The 26,245-nt window shown below is 43.2% G+C and overlaps 2 protein-coding genes across 9 annotated transcripts in view; both read right to left on the bottom strand.

The window, feature by feature from the left end:
• Positions 1–828, bottom strand: part of DENND5A (DENN domain containing 5A) — a 63,876-nt gene extending 63,048 nt beyond the window's left edge. For all 6 annotated transcript variants that reach the window (XM_053945302.1, XM_053945304.1, XM_053945305.1 and 3 more), the window contains exon 1: positions 666–828. In XM_053945302.1, coding sequence (XP_053801277.1) covers positions 666–771 — 106 coding nt within the window. In that variant the 5' untranslated portion in view covers positions 772–828. The remainder of the gene's footprint in view (positions 1–665) is intronic.
• Positions 829–3,951: 3,123 nt separating this feature from the next.
• On the bottom strand, positions 3,952–17,774 carry TMEM41B (transmembrane protein 41B). Of its 3 annotated transcripts, XR_008431492.1 has the most exons (8): positions 17,497–17,774; positions 15,603–15,720; positions 14,460–14,588; positions 12,800–12,893; positions 11,867–11,971; positions 9,945–10,083; positions 9,270–9,498; positions 6,950–7,038 (listed from the first exon to the last, which is right to left on the bottom strand). XR_008431492.1 is itself a non-coding variant. In XM_053945788.1 (7 exons), exons 1-7 carry the CDS (start codon positions 17,582–17,584, stop codon positions 6,908–6,910), a joined length of 804 nt encoding a protein of 267 aa, XP_053801763.1. In that variant the 5' UTR covers positions 17,585–17,774; the 3' UTR covers positions 3,952–6,907. The 3 variants fall into 3 exon arrangements, 2 of the variants coding, with proteins under 2 accessions (XP_053801763.1, XP_053801762.1); XM_053945788.1 differs by lacking the exon at positions 9,270–9,498 and having other exon boundaries at positions 3,952–7,038; XM_053945787.1 differs by lacking the exon at positions 6,950–7,038 and having other exon boundaries at positions 7,778–9,498.
• Positions 17,775–26,245: the final 8,471 nt, after the last annotated feature.

Raw genomic sequence — 26,245 nt, 5'->3', positions numbered from 1 at the left:
GAGATGCTAAGCAGCACTCGGATTTAACTGAGGCCACTACAATGAGACTAAAGCTGAAGCGAGGTGCTGCTAAGACACCGAACTGACTTTTAACCTAAAAAACACTGCTTTGACACAGTGGCGTGGTCTAGATTGATGTGGTTTAGCTGTGGATTCGGAGTGAACATTCTCACCTCACAGCAGAGTAATCACTTCCTAATCCGAATTCTTTTCGGATACTTCTGCAAGAGAACTCTTATCCCGGGCTACGAAAAAAAAAGGTAACACTGCACACGCAAATGGTTTTCGCTTTCTCTCCCAAATCCGACTCCTTAAGAGCGCCCGTGTGTCTCAAATGCCGGGCTGAAGTTGGTACACGCTCCCGGCTCCGAAGAGAGCGCACACATCGCCGCTGAGGCTCAGCCCGTGGAAAGCGCTGCCGCCGCACAAGGCGCGCTCTGCCCAGCCCGTCTCACGGCGCTACTCCGCCGGGCTTTCGGGGAGTTCGCTCACTTGTCCCGAGCCCGGTCCGTGCCCAGCCGGGCACTCCCGCAGCGCCCGGGGCTCCCGGCGGGGCACGGGCTCCCACGGCAGCGCCCGGGGCGGCGGAGCGGGGAGGTGGCGGAGCGGGGAGGCAGCGCGGCCGGACCCCGCCGCCCCCGCGCCCAGCGCCGCCGGCCACTCACCGGAGAGCTCGTCCGGCTCCAGCCCGGTCTCGGTGTCCAGCCCGCAGATGACGAAGTAGTCGGCGAAGCGGCCGGGTGCCGAGGAGCCGCCGCCGCCGCCGCTCATGCTGCAGGGCGAGGGGCGCGCAGGGCTCAGCGGGAGCGGGGCCGGGCGGCGCCGGCAGCGGGGCCGGGACCTCCGGCTGCGCCCGCCGCCTCCATGGCGGCGCGGGGCGGGCGGCGCCGCGCGGCATTCTGGGAACGGCCCCCGCCGCTCATGGGGTGGGGGGGGGAAGCGGAGCGGCCGCGCGCCGCAACGCCGCGCCTGCGCCCTGCGCGCGGGGGTGACGTCATGCTGCTGCTGGCGCTGCCGCTCGCGCCGGGGCCGCCTGAGGGGGCGGCCATGGCGGGCGGTCACGGCCGTGCCCCGGGGCAGCCGCGGGAAGGGCTCTGCTCCCTCCGCAGGCACGGGATCAGGGGATGGGGGCAGGCTGGAAGGGACCACAGCGGGTCGTGCGGTCCGAACTGCCTGCTCAAGCAGGCACAGGAGTCTGTCCTGAGCGTTCTTGAGTATCTTCGGTGAGGGAGACCCCACACCCTCTCGGTCACTGCGCAGTGAAGAGGTTCTTCCTCACATTCAGGTGGAGCTTCCCGTTTCTTCCCGTTGGCTCTTGTCACTTTGCTTGGCACCACCGAGCAGAGCCTGATCCATCCTTGTCACCTCCACTTTAGATATTTACAAACATTGATGAGGTCCCCTCCCAGTCCTTTCTTCTCGAGGCTGAAGAGAATCACAGAATCAATTAGGCTGGAAGAGCCCCCTGAGGTCGAGTCCAACCTGTTGTGTACAGGCCCAGTTCCCTCAGCTTCTCACAGGAGAACCTTGGATCTCCAGCCCTCGATCAGTCCTGTGGCCTCTGCTGGCCCCACTGCAGGTGCTCCCTGTCTCGGGTACTGCGGAGCCCAGAACTGGACGTGGTCAGAGGCCGGGAAGGCGCTGCCAGGGCTGCTGGCTCAGGACACGGATCAGCCCGGCGGCGCTCTGGAAGTACCCCTGGGCTCGTGTCCTCCTGTCACCTCCATCTTCCCGTCCCGCAGCCCCAGTGGCTGTCGTGACTCCAGTGTGCAGGGAATGCCACAGGGATTGTTTGGCTCTAAGGTTGTTTTCTTTTTTTCCTATTTGGATTAATGTCACACACATCTCTGTTAACAGCTGGGCTTGCACAGAGTGAAATCCACTCTCCCCTCTGGCTCAGTGTGGAAAGGAGAACAGGCCCTGGGGCAGGATGACCAAACAGAGCTGCCGAGGGACAAGTGACACGAACCCATGCTCTGCCTTGAGTGCTTTTTTCCTCTGGCTGTAGGGGCACCTGGGATGGCTTTGCCAGCCTAAAATTAGGCCTATAAGCAGTTCCCCTTCCTCTCCTCTCTCAGTTCTCTATTTGTGGCATTTAGATCAGAATCCTTCCATATCTTGTAGGGCTTAGAAGAGGAGAAATTAAAACTTTGCAGTCTTTAATGATTATTATCCAGGACAAACCAAGTAGTTAAGGTTGCATCCATAATGCTGAATTGATCAGACACCAAGCCTAACTTAAAACACTGCCAGGCATAGGAAACCTCACCTATTTGAGTTTCCATTGCCAAGACAGACCAAGTTGTCTGTGGGGAGTAGAAAGAACAGCACGTGTAAAAAGACTTCTCTGCCAGTTGTTTACAGCCTTTTGCAGTACAACAACTGAACTCTTAGGCCACTGTGCCCACTGAGTTGTGGACAGCTGGACATCCTTCTGGGAACCAGGAAAACCTGTCAGGATAGCACTGGTGCTATCAGTGTTCACTTGATTAAGGCTTACATTGCCAGAAAATGGGTTATCAGTGAAGGAAAGTGTTGCTTAGATTTGACCGAGAGGTCAGTTTTAAAGCACTGTTTAACTTGGGCGAAAGATTTCAATAAAGATGGCAGGGTAGGAGCAATATTAGAGTGAAGGGCTCGAGTTTACTCTACAAAAAGTACAGTTAGATTGTCTTGAGCCTGCCTGGTGGTGTGTGGAAGGCACAACAGAGAACAGAAATAGCTAAATCTGGTTGCTCTTACTCTGCTGTGTTCTCTAGCCATTTTTTGCACATTTGTCTTCTCAATCTGCTTTCAGTGTGGCAAAGGACAACGTATTCAGCGCGTGGTGAATCTCTTTTTAAGGAAGCCTGAACCGTAGTTTAGCCCTTACAACAAAAGCCATAGCCTGAGGGTCTCTTCTGACACTTGCAGGAAAGTCTGGGGAAACAGCACAGATATTGGCAGGGGCTTTTTGTCAAATAAAAAGAGGGAAATAAAAAGTTGTTCTTGCACCTCAACTGTTCCAGAAATAACCATGTATTTTGTAAATCAGTAAATAAAGCTAGATGGGCCACTAAGTAAACAGAGGTTTACCAGAGATACTGTTGAGCAGCAATACTTAAATGCACACATGCCTTGCTATGCAACAGGGTAAGGAACAGGAAATATTTTTTTAAAAAGACAGTCTCAGACTAAGAAACTCAGATTTGCTTTGAATTGCTATGAGACATGGACAAGAGGGGTGGAATTGCATGAACCAGAACCGATGTTAAAATGTTAACCCAAATTTTTGCTGTGGAAAGCTCTTTCCTATTTTGTCAGATAAATCCTCTGCATTCCAGGACAACATAGCCTCTCTCAAATCTGTGCCTCCAGCAGATGTACCTGAAAAGTTAGAGCCTTCTTCTGCCATTTTATCAATTATTCTCTTTTCCATTGTATCTTTTCCCTCCCCAGTTATTTAATTTCTGAAATACTCTTGCCTAGTCACCACAAAGAACATCTGTGACATCTACTTCAAAGGCCAGTAGCTTTAATCTGTCAGTCAGCTTGACCAATGTTCCCATCACAGGAAACACCCAAAATTGGCAGTTCTGTCAGGAAACTTTGCAAATGGCTTAGATGTCCACGAGTAAAACAACAACACTCTAGACAATGTTATGAATTCTTGAAAGTATTCTTTATGATGTTGAGAAAAGCTGTGGAATTGTGAATTCTGTGGAAACTAGGATTCTTTAGCTAGAGAATCATAAAGACATATTAGTAAGTAGGAAGAGATTTAAAAGATTCATTGTCTTTGGCAAGACCATCAATATTGATTCAGCTGCTGTTTTCTATGGCAAAGATTTGTATTTTCAAGCTCAAACCTTTAAAATAGTCTTTAAAATAGTGAAGAACAGAACTTGATAAAAAGATATCTTGATTATTCCTCATACTACCTAATTCAGATTTACTTTGCCAGCAATCCAAAACTCTTTGGAAGAGTTTATTTACTAAGCAATAGAAAAACACAACAGCAAATTACAGTTCCATTCAACATTGCTCAGAGAATTGAAGAAGGCTGAAATGGGGTATTCTCTTTTTTTCTGGGCAGCTGTTTCCCAAGGTGAGCTAAGCTTTGAAAAGTAACAGAGCTCAAAACACAAACGAATTGCTCCAGTTGTCAGGGTGCTGATTGTATGTGGTGCCTTCTAATGACTCTGATTAAAGTATTTACCCTGGAATTCTTTAAGAAAACAAAAATCCAATCAGTGACTCTTATAATTAAAGCAATCCTCTCCACTCTGCAAAACCAGACACTTGAATCTGGCTGCAAATTATTGACCATGTATTTGGTGTGACATCTACATGACAGAATTGTGGAATAGAGCTGCACAGATCACCTAAGACACAGATCCTCACACATCAGGGCACAGCTCAGAGCAGAACTGACACTTCAGGGTGCAGAACATTTCCTAAACTCCCATGCAGCCCTGTCCCTCTTCTCCTCAGCTCCAGGAGCCCACACTATGGACTGAAGCTGAATTTACCAACAACTACAACCCCCAGCTCCTGTTCCACGGTGCTGCTCTTCAGCATCTCATTCCCCAGTCTCTCCATACATCCAGGGCTGCTCCATACCGAGGTGCAGAATCCAGCACTTGTCTTTATTAAGCTTCATCTGGTTGGTGATCACCCAACCCTTGCCATGGTCTCTGCAGGGCATCTGCCCTCGAGGGAGTCTGCAGTTCCTCCCAGTGTAGTGTAGTCAGCAGACTTGCTTAGTGCTCCTTCCAGTCCTTACTTAGCATTCCTTCCAGTCCTGTATCCAGGTCATTAATGAAGATGTTGAAGAGAATGTTGAAGCAGTGAAGTCTCACAGCTGCACAAGAGCAGAATGAAGATGTTGAAGAGAATGGGGCCGAGGATGGAACCCTGCAGAATCCCATTAGTGACAGGACCCACAGGTGATGTCACCCCATTCACTAAAACCCTTTTGCCTGACCCGTGAGCCAGTCACTCATCTGTCACATGATGTGTTTACCCAGCTGAGTGCTGGGCACTTTCTCCAGAGGGATAATGTGACAGACGGTATCAAAAGCTTTACTGAATCTTCTCCATGATTTTATCAGGCATTGAAGTGAGAGTGACAAGCCTGTATTTGCATGGTCATCCTTCTTGCCCTTCTTGAAAACTAGGACAGTATTTGCCAGCTTCCAGTAGACTGGGACCTCTCCAGATTCCCAAGATTCAGAAATCATTGAGAGAGGTCTTGTGATGACGCCATCCGGCTCTCTGAGTACTCTTGGATAAATCCCATCAGGCCCCATAGACTGAGAGGGACCCAGCTGAAGAAGCAAATCCTGCACAAGTTCATGGTTAACTGAGAGTTTATCTTTCTCACAGGCATGAGAAATCAGTTTAACACAAAACAGAGTCAAACATAGAATGATTTAGTGATCTTCCAAGTACAGTAAACACTGCAAATCCCAGCCTTTAGATACAACTCCTCAGGGCTAGGTTGTAAAAGAAAATCAGGAGTTACGAGTGTAACATTGGATCTCAATTCTGAGGCAAAATTTTAAAAGCAATTTCCCACTGAAGCATTCCCAGTCCTCTTGAGGGTCTACAAACCTCTAAAGGCTATGAGGAGACCCCTGAAGTCCCACAGCTGCACAGGAGCAGAATACTCTGTATTTGGAAGACCATCTACAGAAAGGAGCTTCTCACATATACACCAGTCACTAATTGAGCTCTCCTAATCCAGACCCAGATTCTTTCTTGTGTACTATAAAACAAGGAAATGGGAATTATCACACTAGATGGAGCATTTTTAAGAACTGGAAGGGGAGTTATGGTATGTTAGTAATGTATTATGCTATTATTTATATTAATTGCCAGTACTAAAAGGCTGTAACTTATTTCAGTTTGGGTGACCTGGAGCCATAAAGCCACCAGCTGAGACTTATAAATGTCTGTCATTGCAAGACATCAACTGGTCATAAAGATAGAATATTTACTTCTCTTTGATGAAAATTTGAAAAGGTTGCTCTGGATCCTGCTTTCCCATCAAAACCCTTTTTCATTTCCCTCTTAGCACTGCCATACTAAACTATAGGGTTCCCAACCAACAGAAGGAAACCACACATGATGAAAATTCAGAAACACACAGCTGCCTAAAAACAAAAGATGTTTTGACTTTGCGTAACAGCATCATTCACTAACAAAAAAGCTTCTTTATTTTGACTTTTACTACTTCTGTCTTATTCTTTCAGCGAGTTTTCTATACAAGGAAGAAAAAGCATTTCATAAACTGGCCTTGACAGAATATTAAGGGAAGGTGAATGAAGCTGCAATAGCTTTGGCACAGGGGTTTTCCACAAGGGATTAATGTAAAAAAAGGCACTTTGTGCAAATAGATGTATTCGGAGACAGAAGTTAGACCCAGTTGCCTTCCAATACAAACCAGAAAAACTTTTAAAAATTACTGCTGTGTGTGAGAAATTAATTTCAGAGATAAAAGGAAGTCAAATTTACCTACTTATTTTGAAAAAAATGTAGAAACAGAATTTGTCTCATCTACAGATGTAATCAGCTCAGTTTAATCAGTCATTAAAAATATCATTTAATAAGAACTCAGCCCTTTTAAACAGGATAATAAAAAACTCAGTGGGAAGCTCAGAATGCTTCATTATACTCAAAAAATACAGCATTTCAGATTTTATATAACAGCTTTATTATCAAATGGCAAGAGACACTTAGTAATGATGTCATGCAGGTATCACAAAAAAACTTCCAAAAGATAAGCAGGTCACCTAACAGCTCAAAAATCCCTTGCAATTAAAAAACAAAGCTACATCTTTCTGCTGTCCTGGTTTGTTTCATGGTAGCCACTGTTTTTCTGTCAAAATGTTATGGCTATCTCTTGGATCACTTCCTGGATTCCCTAAAGGAAAGAGTAGGCTAGTACAGTACCCCACAGCACAGTGCTTTTTTTGCTTTCCACAAGGCCTGCCTTACTCTGCACGATGCTCAGAAGTCCTCCTGGGATAGGGAAGCACCTCAGGCTGCTGGCAGCTGAAGATAAACACAGAAGGGATGGGTTAAAAAAATGCTAAGGTTTTGAAAAATTAAAAGAACTCTATTTTGAACCTCTTTAAGGTCTTAAGGCTTTTAGTTATTGTGATAGGAGGCCAGTCTTGTGGCTGAAACACATCAGGTCTTCAGTAACAGAGCCTGATCCCATCTCCATAGTGAAACAGAACCCAGTAAAAAATGTCAAGTGATAGCAAGAGTCACGTTAGATTGAAAGAGAGTTCAGCTCCTTTAGCGACAAGGTTCCACCAAAACATTGGCATGGGAGGGATTTCACAGCAGCTTCTGTTACTGACCAGGAATTGAGACAGATTTTGAGAAAAGCCATTGTAAAATAAGTGGTAGGTAATTTATTCTGAGAGTTCATCTGCATGAGGAGTTAACTCTGGAGAAATTAGGCTGTAAATCCACAGCAGCTTCACACTCAGTAGTCTGGGGGACACTTGCTCACATGGCTCAATTCACATCCAGGTTTACTGTGGAATAAATCCCCTGGGTAGAGGAGCTCTGGAGATTAGAATGGCAGCAATAAAAGTTATCATTGTTCAGTTTTAAATGCCAAAGTACACTTTTAGAGTAAATTCTAAATAACAAAAGAATTGCTGGAGCTGAATGATCTTACAATAAACTTGCAAACAGAACTGATATAAATTCCTTTATACACTTATGCAAAAAATAGCATTTACTGTGCAGCCTGGATTTAAATAAAAGACAAATGGTGTATCAGTAATATTTACTATATATTTACAAGTAATACTGTGATGAAATGAAGCAGTCAATTAACATTATGTTGCAAAAATGAATAAACCCTTTAAAGGTACCAGTCAGTACCTTTTACATTATCACATTCATGAACTGTTCTCTTACATCTCGAACAGCTATGATATGATCACGAGTTAACACAAGGACACAGACAGATAAACCCTGGAACTGGAGCACATGCTGATGTGTTGAGTCCCTTTCCAGCAGGACACTGCAGGGGCATCAGCTCAAACCACATGAGCAGCACTGGTTTCAGTCAGATAAAACACCAGCGTGCTCCCCAGCTCCTCACTGCCCAGGGCCTTGTTTGATGGGGTTCCACTGACAACACAACAAACTACCACAGCTGGAAGCACAGGGGAAGGCATCTTGTACCTTACTGAGAGAATACAGACTGCTACTGAAGGTGAGTCATGGCTGGCTGCCCACTGCCAGTCACTGCCTTGGCAGGCAATGGAACCCCCATTTTTATATACACCGACACAAGAGCCTGCTGTTCCATGGTGCTCTGAACATTATTTGGGATCAGCTGTTTGACAGGAACTGCACCAGTTTGTGTACCTGATTTCTTTAAGCTAATCAAGCTGCAATGAGAAATTTTATACTCTTTACATATTGCTTGAGAAATGGTAACATTACACTGCTTAAGTGTTTTTAAATCACTTGAAAACTGCAAGTTTTATATAATCATACCATCACTTTTTTAAGTTGGCAGGATAAATCTATGCAAGTGAAATATTGGCAAAATAATCAACATTAGAAAATGAAAATTAGAACTTAAAAATCATCAGCTAGCCAAGATAAGAATTCTAAGCTGCTCCCTCCCTTCCTGTATCTGCTCCCAGAATAAAACTTTACAGGGACCAAGAGGGAATGAAGTGACACTTTGCCTTTGTTAATCCAGTAAGTAAAGCAGATGTAGGTTCAAGTATTTAATTCCATACAGCACTAATAAATAGAAGTAAACAACCAGGATGAGAATAACATTGTAGTCAAAGTACTGCAAAGAACCTTTGTTTCTGAGTGAGCACCGTTACGTTATTTTGAAACTCCCCAAGGCAAAAAAGAAGGGAAATATTGTTAGTGACAAATGCACTGAGACCAGACCACATGCAAGCCTACAGAGAATGTTACAAAGTTGGACTGAATAGTTCAGGGGGTTTTCCTGCAAGTGTTAGAGAGCATCACCTGTAGTTTATGTCTACGTCACAATTTTTGCTCTGCATGTAACTAGAGCAAAATGTTACATCTATGTTCTCACTTCCCTCATCCTGAGGGCCACACACACACCATCCCAAAGTAAAACACTGGTGTTTGGTTACAAAACTATATGCAGTACATTTCTGAACACATTTCCTTCAGTTTAAGGCCATGTGTTCATTTAAAGACATTCTTATCAATCACAAGCCTCCCCTATAATTGCTTAAGATCCAATAGAAAAGCAAATATACAAATATCAGAAGTGCTGATCCTGAGAGGAAGTATGGGAAATTCTGGTCCAGTTTGATCCTTATTCAAACTTCTGTTTCAGCTTCTTCTGGAAGAGAGCTGGTAGGATGGAGAGGATGGCTAGAATCATGAGAACAAAAACAGAGTTCCAGGAAACAGCTTCCCCTGCTGTTGTAAGCTGGTACAGCGTTGTTCCTGCCTTAATGGCTACAAAAGACGGTGGTGCTACACCTGGAGCGAGGAAAGGATGAAAAAACAGCTTTTTAGGGTAAAAAAACCTTAAAAATTAGTCATTCCAATTTTAACACCAGATTGTTGAGATTTTGTTGTCTTGTACTTTTTTTTTAAGAGGGCTGTAAATACAGAATTCAAAGATAAAAAACCTTTATCCATAAAACTGGTTTCAAGCCATTATTAATATATTTAATGCAAACTCAAATACAGGAGACTAAGCAGATAATCTTTGCTCTTTAGACTCTTCAGATTTCAATTTATCTCTTTACAAACTGACTTTCATAAAGAAAAAATAATGAACTTTTTCATAAAGTTCATAAAGGAAAAATACCACATTGTTTCCTAATCAGATTTAGAAGTATGTGCAAAAATATGCCAATTTAAGAAGCTATAGCTCTTCTTCTGGCCACCCCAAACTGTGGCTCACTAGCCATAATTCTTACCTAGGAAAGTGCCAATGAAAAACACTTTCAATGGCACGTTGATTACAGGAGATGTGATATTGATAAACCAGTTGGGGAGGAAAGGTGTTATTCTCAAAAATATTATGTAGTTAATGAGATGTTCTCTATGTCGTTCAACCTGCCAAAACAAAACCAAACAAAACTTTGGTTAAAAAAATCCCTGCCTTGAAAATACACAGCCATAGAGGTTTAAAGAGTTTTTCCCCCTGTACTTTGTAGACATTTACACATTGCAAACATAAAAATCAGTTAAAAATGTGTGATGTGGGGAAGAGTGCCCAGTGAATCACCTGTTAAATACACTGAGATCAGGCTGGAAATAGCCGTGTGTGGCAGAGCAGTGGTGATGTGTCTGACTCAGCCATCTCAAGCAGCAAAGGAGTCACAGGCAGAGCCACAGCCCAGCCACCACAGCCAGCCTGTCACCCCATTCCTAAGCTTTTGCAGGAACTAGCAATGAAGTTTGCTCCTCGAGCCATTCTGTCCTAACTTGTGATCAAGCCTGAAACACAGCTACATTTCTCACCTGGAAACTCAGCCAGGTCACAGCTCTGAACTTCATGAAGTGGCTGCTCCCAGCACAACTCCAAAGCCTGTCTCCCCAGAGGTTACAGTGCCCAGCATGAACATTTACCCAGGAGCAACAACAGCTCCAACCTCATTTACAGTCTTAATTATGTGCTCAGGTCTAGCCCAGCTCCTTACATCAATGCTACAACAAAGGCCCTTCTCCTTGCAGCCTGTCTCTAGCACATCAGCCCTTTCAGACAGCAAGTGCAACCTCGAGCCAAGCTGCAAGGATGGCCAAGCATCCACAATTCTGGCCTATCCTAGCAGACCTGCACCAAGCTTAAGCCTCAAACAGCTGAAAACACACCTGGTCTGATTGCAATTCCATCTGAAATCTCAAATGACAGCTCACCCCAGTCACAACCCTGTTTTTCAGCTTTAGCCAAATTTAGATTTTACTGTAACATCAAGATCAGGAGCACCATGGGTTTTTTAAACCTTAACAAAGGAGAATATTTAAATATTGATTAATGCTGCATATAAAATGCCTTAACCTCAATATGCAAGCATGATAAGCATGATACAGTCCAATTAACCTGGAAACAGTGAGATATGAGCTGCACATGCAATTTTAAATCACATATTCAGTTCTACTAATGGCAATAGTAACCATCTGCTACTCAGAATAGCCTCAAGATTATACTGCAACAGTAAGATTTACTTGGGTCAAGAGTCAAAATGGTACTGTAAAATCTAACGAGGTCAATTGTGCCTGACACAGCTCCATATCTTATTTAATGAGGAACAAGTTTAAAGCATTTTTATGTGATTCAAAAAAATCTTGAACAGAGTACATGTACTTCATACTTGCAAAAAATAAAAATTTGTTCAAATGTTTCAGAGTATCAATTAAAGACACAAAGTCAAGTACAACTCACACTGTATTTCTGTACTGCAAAACCTTTAGGTTCACCTCACAATCAAGACTTGCTGAAACTAATGTTACCAGATACTCTAAGGAAAAGTTTCTAAATACTCCAACTACAACAACATGTTCATAATAAGTTTTTCAATCAGACCTACAGCTACAGGTTTCTCCAACACAAAAATACAAACTCAGCTTTCATTAGTCCTAATGCTCAGATAGCAATTACTTGAAATTACCTGAAACTGGAGAGGTTTCCTATTGACACTAATTAAACCAGGGAGGTGATCAGTTGCAAACACTTCCTGGGTAAGAACAACTTTCTCATGGGAAATACCATAAAATCAGGAATGCTTCCAGAATCCCTTCTGTGTAACTGGACACATGAGCACAAGACCTCCTAGTTTTCCATGCTATTCCATGACAAATTTTGTACAATAAGTTCCAGCATCTCTACAAACCTTACCTGTTCTGACCATTTTACTGCTTTTTCTGTTAAATATCTGTACACAACAGGACGTCCCACTAGGTATGACAGCATATAGCAGAATGAAGCTCCAAGTCCTGAGCACTGAAAAAGAACCAAAAAAAGACAACAAATGAGCAGAAACTCTACTTAATGTCAGCCTTGTGTCTGTATTAACTAGACTGCCTGGCTAGAACAGGTTTCCATGCAGCCCTCCATTAGGGCTCTCCTCCAGCAGTATGGACACACGCCCTAAGAATGCTGTTGACCCAAGACAGTTTATTCCCAAGGCATTTTGACCAATCTCAACACTCAAAGTAGACAACATTGATTACTTATCAGTTAATATTGAATGCTTCTGCAGTTCTAAGACTTTGAATAGTGAAAGCTTTGCAAATAAGAGGCACAATGCCATTAAAGAAACTCAAACTGAACAGGGTCCCCCCTACATTCTCAATACTAAGGCTCATTATGATTGCATCTTTTGCCCATGACATATTTTAAAGCTTGTTGATAACATATTTTCAAATCTTAAACTAAGCTTCTTGCATATTTAAGCCAGTTAAAAAACAGATGAATTTTGCAGTGTGATAATAGAACCACAGTAATTGTGTAGTGAAATTACAACTGGGTTCAGGCAGATGCTAAACAAATTTAGAGTGTGGGAAACTCTGATTCACACTCCAATGTCTTCATTATTAAAAAAACCTGGAGAAACAGCTCAGTGTTTTGGATCATCACCCAATGCTACAGTGAATTTTGTGGGTAATGCCATTCCTGCAGCAGAGCTGAGTAAGAACTCAATAGTTCATCAGAAACTGAAGTGCATGCCAGTTTCAGACTGATCATTTCCAACAGGAAGCTGCTCAGATGCTTGGTTGTATCCCAAATGGATAGAAATATATGCCCTCACAAACTACTTTCCATACTTACCAAACAAACAAGAAATAAGGCCAGTGGAAAGGGATAAAGAAACCCTGACAGGATACTGAGGAATATAGAACCAGGAATAGCAAATGTTTGCAAGCTGGATGCATCTTTGTTAAGGAAAAACACATTTCTAAAAAGCTACATGGTTCTTAATTTTATAAGCAGTCAGGATACATTTCACAATTAGAAAAAGCATAAATAGGCAGGGCCTCTCAAGAGCCTTACTTCAAAAAACCTTTTGTGGAGTAGCACACAAAGCTGAAGCACAGAGCAACAAGATGCAGATCCATCACTACACATACAAACAGTAAGTCCCAAAGTAATAAAAGCTGACCACATTTTTCTCTTTATCTGTGCTACAGAGGATTTACTGTGACTTCCAGAAACACCTACTTCTGATTTTACCCTGCTGACTAGAGATGTGCAGTTTCAGAATTCTCTGTGGAAAATTCACAGGCCTGTCCAAGCCCATAAGCACAAGTTGCATGGAAGACTGAATGTATGCAGGCAGCCATTACTTCCTTACAAATAGGCTTGGTGTAATCACTTAGTACAACAGCTGATGACTAATTTCAGTCAGAAATTTTTAAAAGGCAAAAATTAGGTTTCTGCAGCATAAGCAAGCAGGTTGTTGGACTTAAGGCTTGCTAGGCATACTTGAGACTATGATGCATTGCCCACTTTGGATAGAAAAGTTATAAAGCAAAAAAACCCTGTACACTATTTTACTCAAATTGAACTGACTGAAATATTAAAAACCCCAAGAGTTTTCCTGAGAGCAGTACAGCTTTGCTAAGCCATGTCAAGGTCCATGGCTGGAAACTGACCACAATCTGCTGAGACAGTAAAGGTCATCACATCTAGAACTGCTAGAGCAGCTCAATAAAGAGCCAATTTATTCTACTCCTTGTTAATATATAAACTAATGTTTTAATTTTCTTCCTAGATCTATAATTTGGGAAATATTGAATACTTCTTGTGGAATACTTTGAAAGAATAAGCTGAAGGCTATTACTAATGGCACATTCAGTGCTGACTCTCCTGAGCTACAAAAGACTCCTACATTAAAACTGTGACACAAACCTCTTCTACAGCTTTAAAGTTATTAACCTTTAGATAAGTGTTCCAGTTAAGAGTGTGTTTAATGATTAATTAATATTTTTCAGCACTCAGAAAAAAGAAGTCAACACAGAACATAGGTAGCCTTTGTGTCTCCCTGGACAGAAAGCACTTCAGAAATTTGTCTCTCTAAAAGAAAACAGAGATTTGGTTTAGTGAATTTGGGCAGTACAGAGACGAAAGATGGCTCAGAATACCTTCCTTCAGAAATACTGCTAAATACTCTATAAATTGCCCTTATGTGGAACTTTGAATGTCTTAAGGAAGAGCAAAGCAGTAGCCAGTTTTTTTTTAGAGCAAACAGTAATTTCTACCTCAAAATTCACTTTATTTCAAAAGTTATCATAACACTAAAGTAAGACCAAGCCTAATATACAGAGAAAAGTTTTTAAATTTCCAAGAGTTTAAAATATTTGTGTCTCTTTGTAGACACTCCTAGGTATGTTAAACTTCACCCATGACCAAGAACTTATCAATTAGTATTTTTCATTTTCAGAGAAGCATGACTACATTAAAATTGCCCTTTATATCAGAAAAAGGATACAAAACGTATGTGGCAAAATAAGCCACTAACACTTGAACGTAAAATGTGTCCTTGTATTTGGACAAGACTTTTCCCAAGGCCTTTGCATCATCCATATCTCTAGGAACCTTTATACATTCTCTTTCTTCTCTGAAGAGGAAAAAAAAAAAAGCAGGAATGATGGAAATATAATCAAACAGCGTAGTACAGTTACTTACTGAATACAGAGATAATTAGATACACTACAACACTAAATTACAGCTTCAGCAAACAAACCATGATTATTGTTGTAATAATGTTCTCAGATGAACACCTAATATTTACTGTGAGGTTTATATTAGAAAATCCCCAATTTTAGATATTTGCAAGCTGGTTTTTTTTATTCAGTACAACGATGTGCTTATTTTCTAGGTTTTTTTCTTACCAAGTACTGATGAAAAAGAAAAAATTGCGCAAAACCAAACCTTGGCAAGTGAAAGCAGCCAACATCTCAGCCAAAACCAACTGCAGCTGCCTCAGTGCTGGGGTCAGAACAGTTGAAGTGCAGCAGAAGTGGCAGAACTTCACCTCACAAACAAATAAAGTTCTAAGGGCAAAATCTCATGTCACACCTTAATCTGGTGCAGCCCTGGGCAGCACACTTAAGTGTCTTTGCTCCCTCGGTATCAGGCTTAGGGATGGGCCACTGCAAACTGACCTTGTTGAGCAAGTTAATCAGACAGAAATTTAACTACTAAAAGTGAAAAAGAAGGCTGTCAGACAAGCAAGGCTTCCTCCTGTCAGCCTGCCTGCCATCCCAGCACAAGTACTGGGTGCAACAAGGAGGAGAAAAAGTGAAAGCAAGGTTTAGCTAGGAAGGAAGGATTTCCCCTTTTGGGGACAGCCTCCAGGTTCACCAAGGCACAAGGAAGTTTCAAGTGAACTCAGCCTGAACCAAACAGACTCTGGCTCTCAGCTGAAGGTGGCTAAGAAGAGTCAGTTATCACTGATAATGTGCCAGGGGGTAACACCTCAGAACACGGGATCTCCACTGTTTCTGTGCAACAAAAACCTCAGATCAAGAACAATTCTCTGAGTTTATGTCACATCCCCATGCAGGCTCCCCTACAGTCTGATACTGAGAAGCAAATAAATTGATAAATTAAACTTTTATAACATACTTACTCACTAAGCTGTGGGAAATTTTTATATACCAGAAACATAAGGAAAGCAGCTGATAAGAAGATGGACACTAAAATAAGAAGTGATGTCCGAGCTGATCCACCTTCTGCAAGAGCTTTCCCTGAAATTAAACATGAAACAAAGTTAGAAAAAAACCCAGCACTAGAAAAACAAAACCCCAATCCCTCATGACTTACAACATATTTCAAGCTCATCCTTTAAGGGAATATTAAGTAAACTCTCTGTGGACATCTTCCAACCAATGCTTTCAATAACACACATTGCTCACATTCCCTGAAAGCTTTCAAACAACTTTGAAGTTTTTATGCTGGCAAACATCCCACAGAAGTCACCTTCTATGATCCATAATAATTTAAGCCTTAATTAATAAATACATTTGTAAAGAGAAAAAAACAGAGCTGAACAACCTAAGCCATACGTATGTTTTCCTTTTTGCCAGAAATCTTCTGCCAGTCTAATTAACTAGAGATTCAACTTGAAGTTAAATTTCCAGGATGTACAGTGTAACTTAAAAACCTGCTCATTAACAGATTTTGGGGTTCTTTTTTTTCCCCTCTAATGAAAGACTATCAGATACAGCCAGTTAGGTGAGACACACTCATCAGGAGGAAATCTACATAAACACACATGCTAGCCTATGATATAAAGTGCTAGTCTTGGGAATTACACATATTTTACACCCATGTGGATATATATACATAAGTGTTTATTAGCCTTTAAGTCCTTGTGTAGTGGAAGCAATGGGAGTACAGTACATCACATAATGACATTTTAGGCCTCTTCTGTATTTTAGACTTTTATCAAAATGACCACATAAGTGCAATGCATTCATTAACACAAATGCAACTACACACATAAAGAATTTAGAACTGAAATGAACACCACGCTAAGTACTCTCTGCATACACACCGGCGTGTGTATGTACTAAACTACTGTCTCCTCAGGCACTTTGAGGCTCACCCAGCTTCTCCAGGGTCACCTGGAGAACACACAAAGAGCCGAGGCTGTGTTTTCCCTCGCAGATGCCGCTGGCACAACTACAATGCCAACACACAACACTCAAGTGGGTCACGCCGACACCTCACTGTTGTGAAATGCAGCGACTGGATGACGAAACCCACGGAGCCCGCTGGGCGAGCTGGCCATTTTATCGGCTGTAAGGCTTTTTAGGTTTAAGGTCAGCGCGACCCCACAGGTGTGCACTGGGTCAGCCGAGGCCAAAGGCAACATCCACAAAGCAATTACAGCCACAGAATCACAGGACGGTCAGGCTGGAAGGGACCACAGCGGTCACCCGGCCCAACCTTCCAGCTCAGGCAGGGTCATCCCAGGAACAGGACTGCATCCACACGGCTCTCGAGTATCGCCACTGGGGGAGACTCCACACCCTCCCTGGGCAACCTGCTCACGGCACTGTAACCGTGGTTATTCTGACAACACCTTCTCCAGGGAGCAAAATAAATTACGGATAAATAAACAAATAAGCAACTTATAGGGCAAAAAAAGGAAAACTCAGCCCACTGCGCTTTCTGCCACTTCCACTTTCTGTACTTCAAGCGTGCCGGTAGTGGAATAACACCAACAGACAGACGCAGACACGGAACACGCGTCCTCCCTCACGGGGAAAAGGAAAAGGGAAAGGGGTCGGTGCCCCATTTCCAGCGCAGAGGGGCGGGAGCCGCCTCACCGCACACGCACCGGGAGGGGCCCGGCCCGGCCGCCCCAGAGCCCGCGCGGGACGGGGCCGGTGCCCGAGGCGCCGAGAGGCACCGAGAGCCGCACCGGGCACCGTCCCCGGGCACCGACACCCGCATCGGGCACCGTCCGATACCAGGGCCAGGTCACCCCCGCTCCCGCCGCCCCGAGCCCCCGGCACCTTCCAGAAGCTGCCGCTGGTGCCTGGCGCTCTCCGCCGCCGCCGCTGCCTGGCAAGGCCCGCGCTCCGCCACCCTTCGCTGCGCCATGGCTCTGCGGCGCCCCGGGGACCGGCGAGTCAGGGCCGGGGCAGGCCTCGGCGGCACCGGAGCCGCGGGGAGCAGGAGGCGGGACCGGCAGCACCGGGAGCCGCGGGCAGGAGGAGGAGAAGGAGGAGGCGGGACCGGCCGCTCCTCCTCTCCTCACCCCACCGGGTCGCGGCCGCGCTCCCGCCCCCGCCGCCGCACGGCGCATGCGCTTTTCTCGGGGCATTACGGCTTTGCTGTGGTGTACGGGAGCACGTGTTGGGCTCCACGTCCTTGAAATGCGGTGGCGGGTTAGTGGCGGCAAATACGGTAACGCCGGCTTTTGGGCGTACCCGTGTGGGTATATACGGTAACGGAGATGCGCTCACTAGTGGTAATTACGGTGCAGGGCAGCGGTGTCCCAGCCCGGCTCCTCGGCCCCGGCTACGAAGGAATCACATAAATCGCATAAATCACAGGATCAGGTTGGGAAAGGCCCCTGATATCATCGAGCCCAACCTATGACCGAACACCGCCGTGTCGACCAGACCGTGGCACTGAGTGCCACGTCCAGTCGTTCCTTGAACACCTCCAGGGATGGTGACTCCACCACGTCCGTGGGCCGTCGTTCCAGTGTCTAATCACCTTTTCTGTGAAGAAATTCCTCCTGATGTCCAACCTGAACCTCCCCTGGCACACGAAGAGAAGTTCTATAGGCTGTGTTCTCTTGTCCTGTCTCTGATTGCCTGGGAGAAGAACCCGACCCTCCCCGGCTACACCCTCCTATCCGGGAATTGCAGAGCCACAAGGTCCCGCCTGAGCCCCCTTTTCTCCAGGCTCCAGCTCCCTCAGCCGCTCCCCACAGCACTTGCACTCCAGACCCTTCCCCAGCTTCGTTTCCCTTCTCTGGACACACTCCAGCGCCGATCGTGCCACAGGGCAGCGGGATAAAGCCCGTCTGCGAGCTCGTTTTCCCTCGGTTATGCTTTACATCAGCGAAGGGAGCGGGATCTCCCCTCACGGAGCGGAGGCGGGAGCCCCTCGGCGCCTCTGGCGCTGGAACAGTGCCGGGCTTCCAGGAAAAGGGGAACCTTATTGCGTTTGTTACTCTCGTTCGAAAAGAAAACCTATTTGCCGGGAAGGAGGAGAATTCCTCTATCAGCCCCGGGATTTTCCTCACGTCGGTTCCTGTCAGTAAGAACGTTTGAAATCCTGCAGAAAAGCCAGAGGGGCATGCCCCAGTGTTCGCAGATTCCGTGGCGTTCAAGCCGAATGTGACTTCGAAGCGCCTTTTCCTCTGCGATCTTCTCTGGCAGCGGGAGATGCCGGAACCTTCCAAGCGCCCGGGCAGCACAGAGTGTTACAGGGAGAGTTCTCCATGGAGAGCGCTGGAACCCTGCGGACAGCAGGTGTTTAGTATCTGCAGATATCGCAAAACCTCCTGGGCAGACGGGCTGGCTGATGGAGCTGCTGTGGCTCCCCCTCGTCTCTTTTCCAGCTGTGTCTGCTTATAAATGTCCAACCTTCCCTCGGGGTCTTCTGGAAAGGAAGCTCTCCTGGGAGAGCTGGACACTCAGATTTAACTGCAGCCTCGTTTGTCTGATTACTCCACCTTTACACCGTGACTAAACAGCTCTTAAATTGCTGATGCAGGACCCAGCAGATCAGTTGTTTCATAGCAGTGGTATTTCCGAGTTGTGTTTCCCGAGATCACAGATCTTTCCAAAGCCATGAGGGAGATGCAGGTCAGCACACAGCAGAGCTCTCAAAAGCGTGGCTTTATTGCTACGTGTACAAAACTCACTGGTGTTACAGGAAGTTGATGATTCATTTAAGATCTAAATAGTCTAATATGCTATTACACAAGTACAGCCCCTGCCAAATCCAGTGGCAGGAAATAATCCAAGCTATAAATTGTGGTCAGATTCCACATAAAGCTTCAAATCATGAGCAGATTCTATATGAACCTATAATTTATTCGAAATTTATTTCTTTTAGAATCAAATTATTTAAAATTATTTCATTAAATCATGTAATTAGTTCTTTTAATATTTGCAATTGATAATTCAGGAATTTAGTGCCCTGAGAAGCCAGTTGGGTCTATGAACTTGCTGCTCTGGGCATTGATGCCAGATGAGGGAGTCCTTTGTTTTTTCAAAACCTTTCACTAGAAAATTGTACATACTAGCAAGATGGGGGTTGCTGACACTGTAGAAAATGGCACTTTTTCCGCTATTGTAAATGTACATCATGTTTGTCATCTCTTTTTGGTTATTACTTCTGAAACTCCAGGTAAAATGATTCAAACACTGGGACTTTTTTCCTCTCTGACTAATTTCTGACAAAGCATCAAATAGATACTAAACTGAAGAATGTTGAAAGCAAAACTGGAAACCAGATTATAACACAGAGGAATTTTTACCAAGTCATCCTGAAACAGAAGAGGAAAAATGCAGACTGAAAGATATAAATAAAATACGTACCACAATTTAAAACTGTAGATGCTAAATGCTGCAAGGGCCATCTCTCATTTTGGTGAGGTGGATTGCTCAGTCAGTGAGGTATCAATCCCAATTTGGTGTGGTTGTTGTTCAGTAGCCACTCAGAGCCAAGGAGCTGGGCAGAGCCTGCTCCAGGGGATGTCTGATTTTTAATTAACCTGCTCTGTAACCCAAATGCGGGTGAACTGACACACAGGCCAAGCAACTTCTGATTCTTGCTGAATTCTCTGCAGTTCCCCTGTCCAAGACACCACTGTGAAACGCCCAACAAGCAATTTCAACAATATAGATTTGCTCCGTGTTTCCCCTTCCATTTAGTAGAAAGCACATGGCCTGCAGATGAATCCCAGGATGCTGATTCTGCAGTAAGCTCACAGGGTTAGTATATGTCTCATTAAAAATAGAGAAGATAACTCTAATCACCTTACTTTTAGCTCTCTGAATCGCTGCCAGAGTGAAATTTAAGGATTCATTAGCTAGATCACTTTGCAGTTGATATGTACTGCACAAATTATATTTGTTAGACTGGATTAGCAGCAGACTTTTAAACTCTTCTTCACTGCTCTTGGTTCCCCTTGCTGGGAGGTACTGCTGGTGTGAATGTGTTGTCTATTCCACTAAACTTTGAAATTGTCAGTGGTGTTTAGTATCTGCAGATAATTTGCACAGTCCCCTGCAAAGATGTCCACACCTAACAAATGTCAGCAGAACCTCTGCACTCACTCAGGAAAAAAAAAAAAAAAGACACGTCTGGGGAATGTTCTTTAGGGCTCACTCTGTAAATAAAATAATTCAGAAACTCTACTTAGAAGATTAACTTAGATTTATTTACTGGAAGGAAGGCAAAGAATGAAAAATACTGCCATAGGCCACATCCTGTATGTGTTCAGAGGATAAAGAATTTTGGTCGCAGGAACTCAGTGAGTATCAAGGAAATTTTTGACACATGGTTGAGATCAGCACTGCCAGGAACAGCTTCACTCCACAGCACACTGGGAACCATAGCTATGGACTGAAAACAGATTTACTCTCATCATGTATAAAGCATCCCCTATATATAATGTATAACTTAAGAAACAGCACAAAACCTTTGGAACATCCCCACCTGGCAGGGAACACACACTGCAGAATGCTTTGTCCAGCAGAAAAATGAGAGAAGGACTCCAGTCTCCAGCTGGAGTTTGCTCAGTGACTTTACCAGTGGGAGCAGCACTCTCTCTCTGTACTTAGAGGCTAGAGACTGAATGGGCCAAAAGCTTTATATGAAATGGTTTTTGGAAAATACACCTTAAACTCAGAGTATGAGTCCTTTCAAATTATCTGTGAATCAAAAAGAAAAATGTTTTTCTGACCTGCTGGAAAGTAAGGAAATAGATTGACATCTATGAGGGCAGCAGCAAAGTGGTCAGCTCCATGAAGTTATAACTTCCTTCTGTGGGTGGCTGGATGAAATGTTTTACTTTTGTCAGATTGAAAGAGCTGTCCTCCCTCAGCACACAAGTTTGTCATTGCCTCTTTTCTAAATCACTCCTAGCTGGACTGATGGAGCCCATGTCACACGGCTGAGGCACTGACACTGCTGATGCTTTGTGGACTGTCATGCTAATTGTCAGCAAGAGGAAGGAGGATGAGAGACTGAGAGTGATCCTGCTCCTGAGAGCTTCTAGCTGAAAATGACAAAAACCAGAAACACTAATCAACAAGTAAATCATACACATCATTTCTTGAGAAGTGCAGATTCAGAACCCTTCTTTCCCCTATTACTGTCTTATTTTTGACCACAAACTGCATTGTTTTAACATTTTTATTTTGTATAAATATGGCAAGAAATTAAGCCTCAAACATTTATTGTCATTCTATCTAAATTCTAATTTAAACCAAATAAACCTGTGTGCTTGGAAGGGGGCTTGTGTGTTTTACTGAGCTCATACTTTGATCAGTTCTGGTGAGGAGCCTGAGGATGTAACTGGAGAATAACCAGCTGCACAGGAGACAACTTCAGGTAGAATGCAAATGCACTGATCAAAATAAAAAATGCCACCCAACAAGTGAGATAAATAAAAATGAGCACTTATTTGTAACTATTCATGTGAATGAAGGATTAAAAATTTCTTGGGAGACCAAAGGAGAGTTAATGAAAGCTTTTATTTATAAAAGTCAGTGCTCAAGGACAGAAGCTGAAAAAATTACTAAACAGCAAGTGAGAGCAGAGCTTGTATGGATTAAAATGAGTTGAATCTGAGCTCAGGGATCATAAGTATTCAGATTTGTTTCTCTCCTGGTATTTTTTTAATAGAAAGTATGTTTCTTAAGTACTATTGTCCATTTTATTACATTTTGGCTACATATTGCACATATGTACAGACAATACATTTACATTTACATTTACAATACATTTAGATTAATGTACAAATGTGCAAAGTGCAGATTTTTAATAGTGTGCACCTATTTTCACTACTGCTTAGTTACTTAGGAACACAGTGAAACAGATAGCTATGATGTTTCTATTCCAAGTGGTAAAAGTAAGAGCCAGATTCTTAATTCTGATGCACCTCTTGTTCCTAATTAATAGTTAATAAATCCTCTTAAACAGCCAGCTTTTTTTTTTTTTTTTTCTATTGCATGTGTCAGTGGAGAATATGAAATGGGGAAAGAAACTTTTCTGGTCAGTCTGCTCATATCTTCTATTTGAATGCAAAAACCAGGAATTAAAGGTTATTTTGTCTTCCTGCAAATTAAGAGTGAAACATACCCTGTAATAAGCTTATGCCACCCCAGCTGAGGAACATGAAAGCTCTGTCAGATTCCTTAAACGTGGTTCCAACCTTCAGAGACCTTACTTCTAATGCTATTTTTTTTTCCCAGCCGTGGAAAGCACTTTCTCTAAAAAGTCAAATCTCTTATTAAAAATACCAATAAAAGAGGAAGTTCTCATCACAGTCCAAAGAATCTCAGGTGTCCTCCTGGTAGCAATAACCAACTTAGTGTTTGTAACAGGAGGAGGGATGAACAACTCCACCTCCCTGTCAATCACCTCATCCCAGCTTTTAGTCCAACCCACAGCATCTCAGCTCTGGCAGCAAATATGTTGAAGAATTCAGACAATGCCAACTCTTTAAGATAGGTAGCAAGGGAAGCAAAAATATTTCCAAAGCAACAAAATATTCCTGGTACCTTATTCTAGCTCAGAGTCTCCTTCAAAGCTCTGGGGGTACCTGTGGAGTGCAGCAGAGCCCACACAGAGCAGAGCAGAGCAGAGCATGATCGGGGGAGGCCAAAAGGGAGGCAGCAGGAGAGGAGAGTGGGATGTGGAGCTGCAGGGAGAGTCCTTGCTTGACTCAAAAGCAGCTGCACAAGACTTCAGCCATGCAGCTCTGCTCTGCAGCTGAGGTATTTATAAGCTGGTGTTGTTTGCTTGTGATAATGATCACAGTTGTTAATTTCTGTGTAGAGAATGCAAAGGCCATTATCCTGAGATATACCCATTAATCATGATTCATATTTAATGCTAGGGTAGAATTAAATATAATGTAATTAAATGAATTAGATTTATACCCTGTCTGAAGCTGAGTTTATACTACCATAGCTGAAAACTCAAATATTCCTGCTAAGAGGAGTATCTTCCTTCAAGGAGTCTTTCTAATCTATAGCAGTGAGGTAGCTGAACAAATCTGTCTGGAGGGCAAAAGTTTCCAAATATAAGTTATTCCATGCTGATAAAAACACTACCTTTAATCTGATCAAAGACCCATTTTAATTTTTCTTTAGATGCCGTTACACATTCTACCTCTACAAATGTGGAATTGCAGTTTCAGTTAAACCAAATGTGGAATTGCAGCTCAGTTAAACCAAAGATTGTTGGTCTGGGGAATCAGCTTCAGGCCACTTCCCAGTGTTGAATACATGCTGGGGTGTGTAGCTTTGACCACGTCTGATCTGCTGGAGTCATGACAGAAATTAATGCTGCAGAGTGCAATCAAGTGGTTTTTTAAGCTGCTTTATCTACTGTCCTCAAAAAGGCCCAAGTGGAACCTCCTGCTGGAACTCATCAGGACCTGAATGATCTCCTCTTGCTGCTAGGTTCTTGAAAATATCATTGCAACTGTCTATTGCTATTTCCTTTCTGCATTTTGTTTGTTGACTCTAAGCAGGTTGCACTGTGATAAAGAAAGCTTCCTTTTATTTTAATTTGCCCTGATTTGAGGTCCTTACTCTGTCCCCTAATGTTAAGAAATAAACTAGATAAGGAAACATCAGGGGCACTGTTTTAATCAACCTTCTTCCCACACTGACAGTTTGAAGTTCTGCTGCTTTTCGTGTTGCTTCTGAATCTCTTCTTATCATCAATGAATTTGAAATTATAACAGTTGGCCAATCCAAGCTGTTCACTGCTTGTGCTCACAAACACAGTTGCTTTTGTTGCTGAAGAGAATCCTTGCTTTTGATAGAAAAACTCTTCTATCTTAAAGGAGTAAGAGAGGAAAAAAATTAGGATCTTTGGAAGGGCGGACCAGCAAATATTTGGGAAAAAAGTGACATGATAGACTTGATTCATGAAGAAAATGTGGAACAAGTTTGATGGGGAAAGAAAGATGGGGAAGTGTGTTCAGGTAATATGGGAGTGTGAAACAGGTTGTAGAAGAAAGCAGAATAAAGAAAAAGTAGGAAAATTCAGCATTACTTTAAGAAAAAGCAAAATTTCCAGAAAAGAAGTTTAGAACTTCTAAATATTTCCCATACTGTAAGGATTTCTTGCAACCTTCAGATAAGTTGCATTAATTGCATTTGAAACTAGAAGGGAAGAACGTTTTTTCCTGTTACAATGTGTTTCACAATTGACAATTTAAGAATGCATGCTCTAATCATAATATGTGCAAATGTCATGCTGTATTTTCATCTAGATTGCTTTTTCTGTGAGGTACAAAATGTCTGCAGTGAGAGTGCTCAGTGTTGTCCTGATCTCACCTCTAAGGTCTAAGAGCTTGCAGAAAACAGCCATAAAGTGTGGACAATAACCAGTTCACAAGGAACAAACCCTTGCTGAATGCAGCCACACCCACAGTTTTTAAGAAATATGTTCAGGTCATCATTAAGCCAGTAGTCTGCAATGAAAAAGAATTAAAATTCAGGGCAATATCAGAAGGGTGCAAACGTGATTTAATTGAAACATTTCAGAAAAGCTGCCGACATTCTCAGAAATTATTTGCTGTATGTGTATTCCTATGGGAAGTTATTAAATTAAGTGAAAAAGCTATAATATGACTGATAGGACTTACTAACATACTAAATGAGCATCACAAAATCAGTTGTTAATCAGGATTAGAGATTAAATGGGGACAGTGATAAGAATCTATTCTTTTCACCTAAGGCAGTTCTGTGAAGGAAACCTCTTCATTTCTATTTTGAACATTATGCACCCAGTGCTAGACAAGTTTCCTGTCAGATACCTTGGCTGAATGCAGAAATCCAGATCTACAAATATCAATAAAGCAATTTGCATGTTTTCTACTGCATGAAATAGGAGTTTCCTTTTGCCTATGGATAAACCACAGGATCAGCTTTTTGACCTGTTCCCTGCAACAAAATTGGCTAAAACCAGTGACTTCAGAAAAGAAGTGTCAGGTGCTTGAGTAAGACATTATTAACTAATAAGACATAATCATTTCTGAATGAGCAAGACTAATATGGAGAAAATAAAAGGAGCCCACAGGAAGACTGATAAGTGGGGTTATAATAACCACAAGAAGCTGGTGTGCCATTATGCTGTAGAAATCCTTACTGAAGCTGAGCCAGCCTGTTTGGTTTTTGTGTGGAATTGCTTGTTGTACTGGCAATACAATACCACCCAAATGCTTTAATAAACTCTAACCTTGATTTAGTCATAGCAATTGATGATTTTACCTTGTCAACCCGACAGAAACATGAATGAAAATTCATTTCACGTTCTGAAGTGAGGAATCCTTTCAGCTCAGGAAAGGCCAGCAGTGGAACAGAGGGATGTTGGCAAGCAGGGGCCAAAGATTAGGAGGAGCGCCCAGAGGAAGCTGACACAGCTCCCTGCTGTCCTGAGAACATGATGGTGTCCTGCATGCATCATTCATGTGCCTTCCAAAGGTGAAATGAGGGGCAAGCACTTTCCACCTTGTTACTTCACAAAACACCTGGAAAAGACACAGAGGCTTGT

This window comes from Vidua chalybeata, chromosome 6 (assembly GCF_026979565.1).
Source record: "Vidua chalybeata isolate OUT-0048 chromosome 6, bVidCha1 merged haplotype, whole genome shotgun sequence".
In the NCBI taxonomy this organism is placed as follows: domain Eukaryota; kingdom Metazoa; phylum Chordata; class Aves; order Passeriformes; family Viduidae; genus Vidua; species Vidua chalybeata.
Note: the sequence above shows the minus strand (reverse complement) of the source record. Positions and strands in the feature narration are given on the sequence as shown.

What these genes read in the sequence shown, in the direction of transcription:
- TMEM41B (XM_053945787.1), bottom strand. Translation starts at nt 17,584, where the DNA reads ATGGCGCAGCGAAGGGTGGCGGAGCGCGGGCCTTGCCAGGCAGCGGCG. An exon ending in AATTTCCCACAGCTTAGTGA is followed by an intron (nt 14,589 to 15,602) that starts GTAAGTATGTTA and finishes TTTCCTCTTCAG; the next exon opens with AGAAGAAAGAGAATGTATAA. An exon ending in TTTCATTGGCACTTTCCTAG is followed by an intron (nt 9,499 to 9,944) that starts GTAAGAATTATG and finishes TCCTCGCTCCAG; the next exon opens with GTGTAGCACCACCGTCTTTT.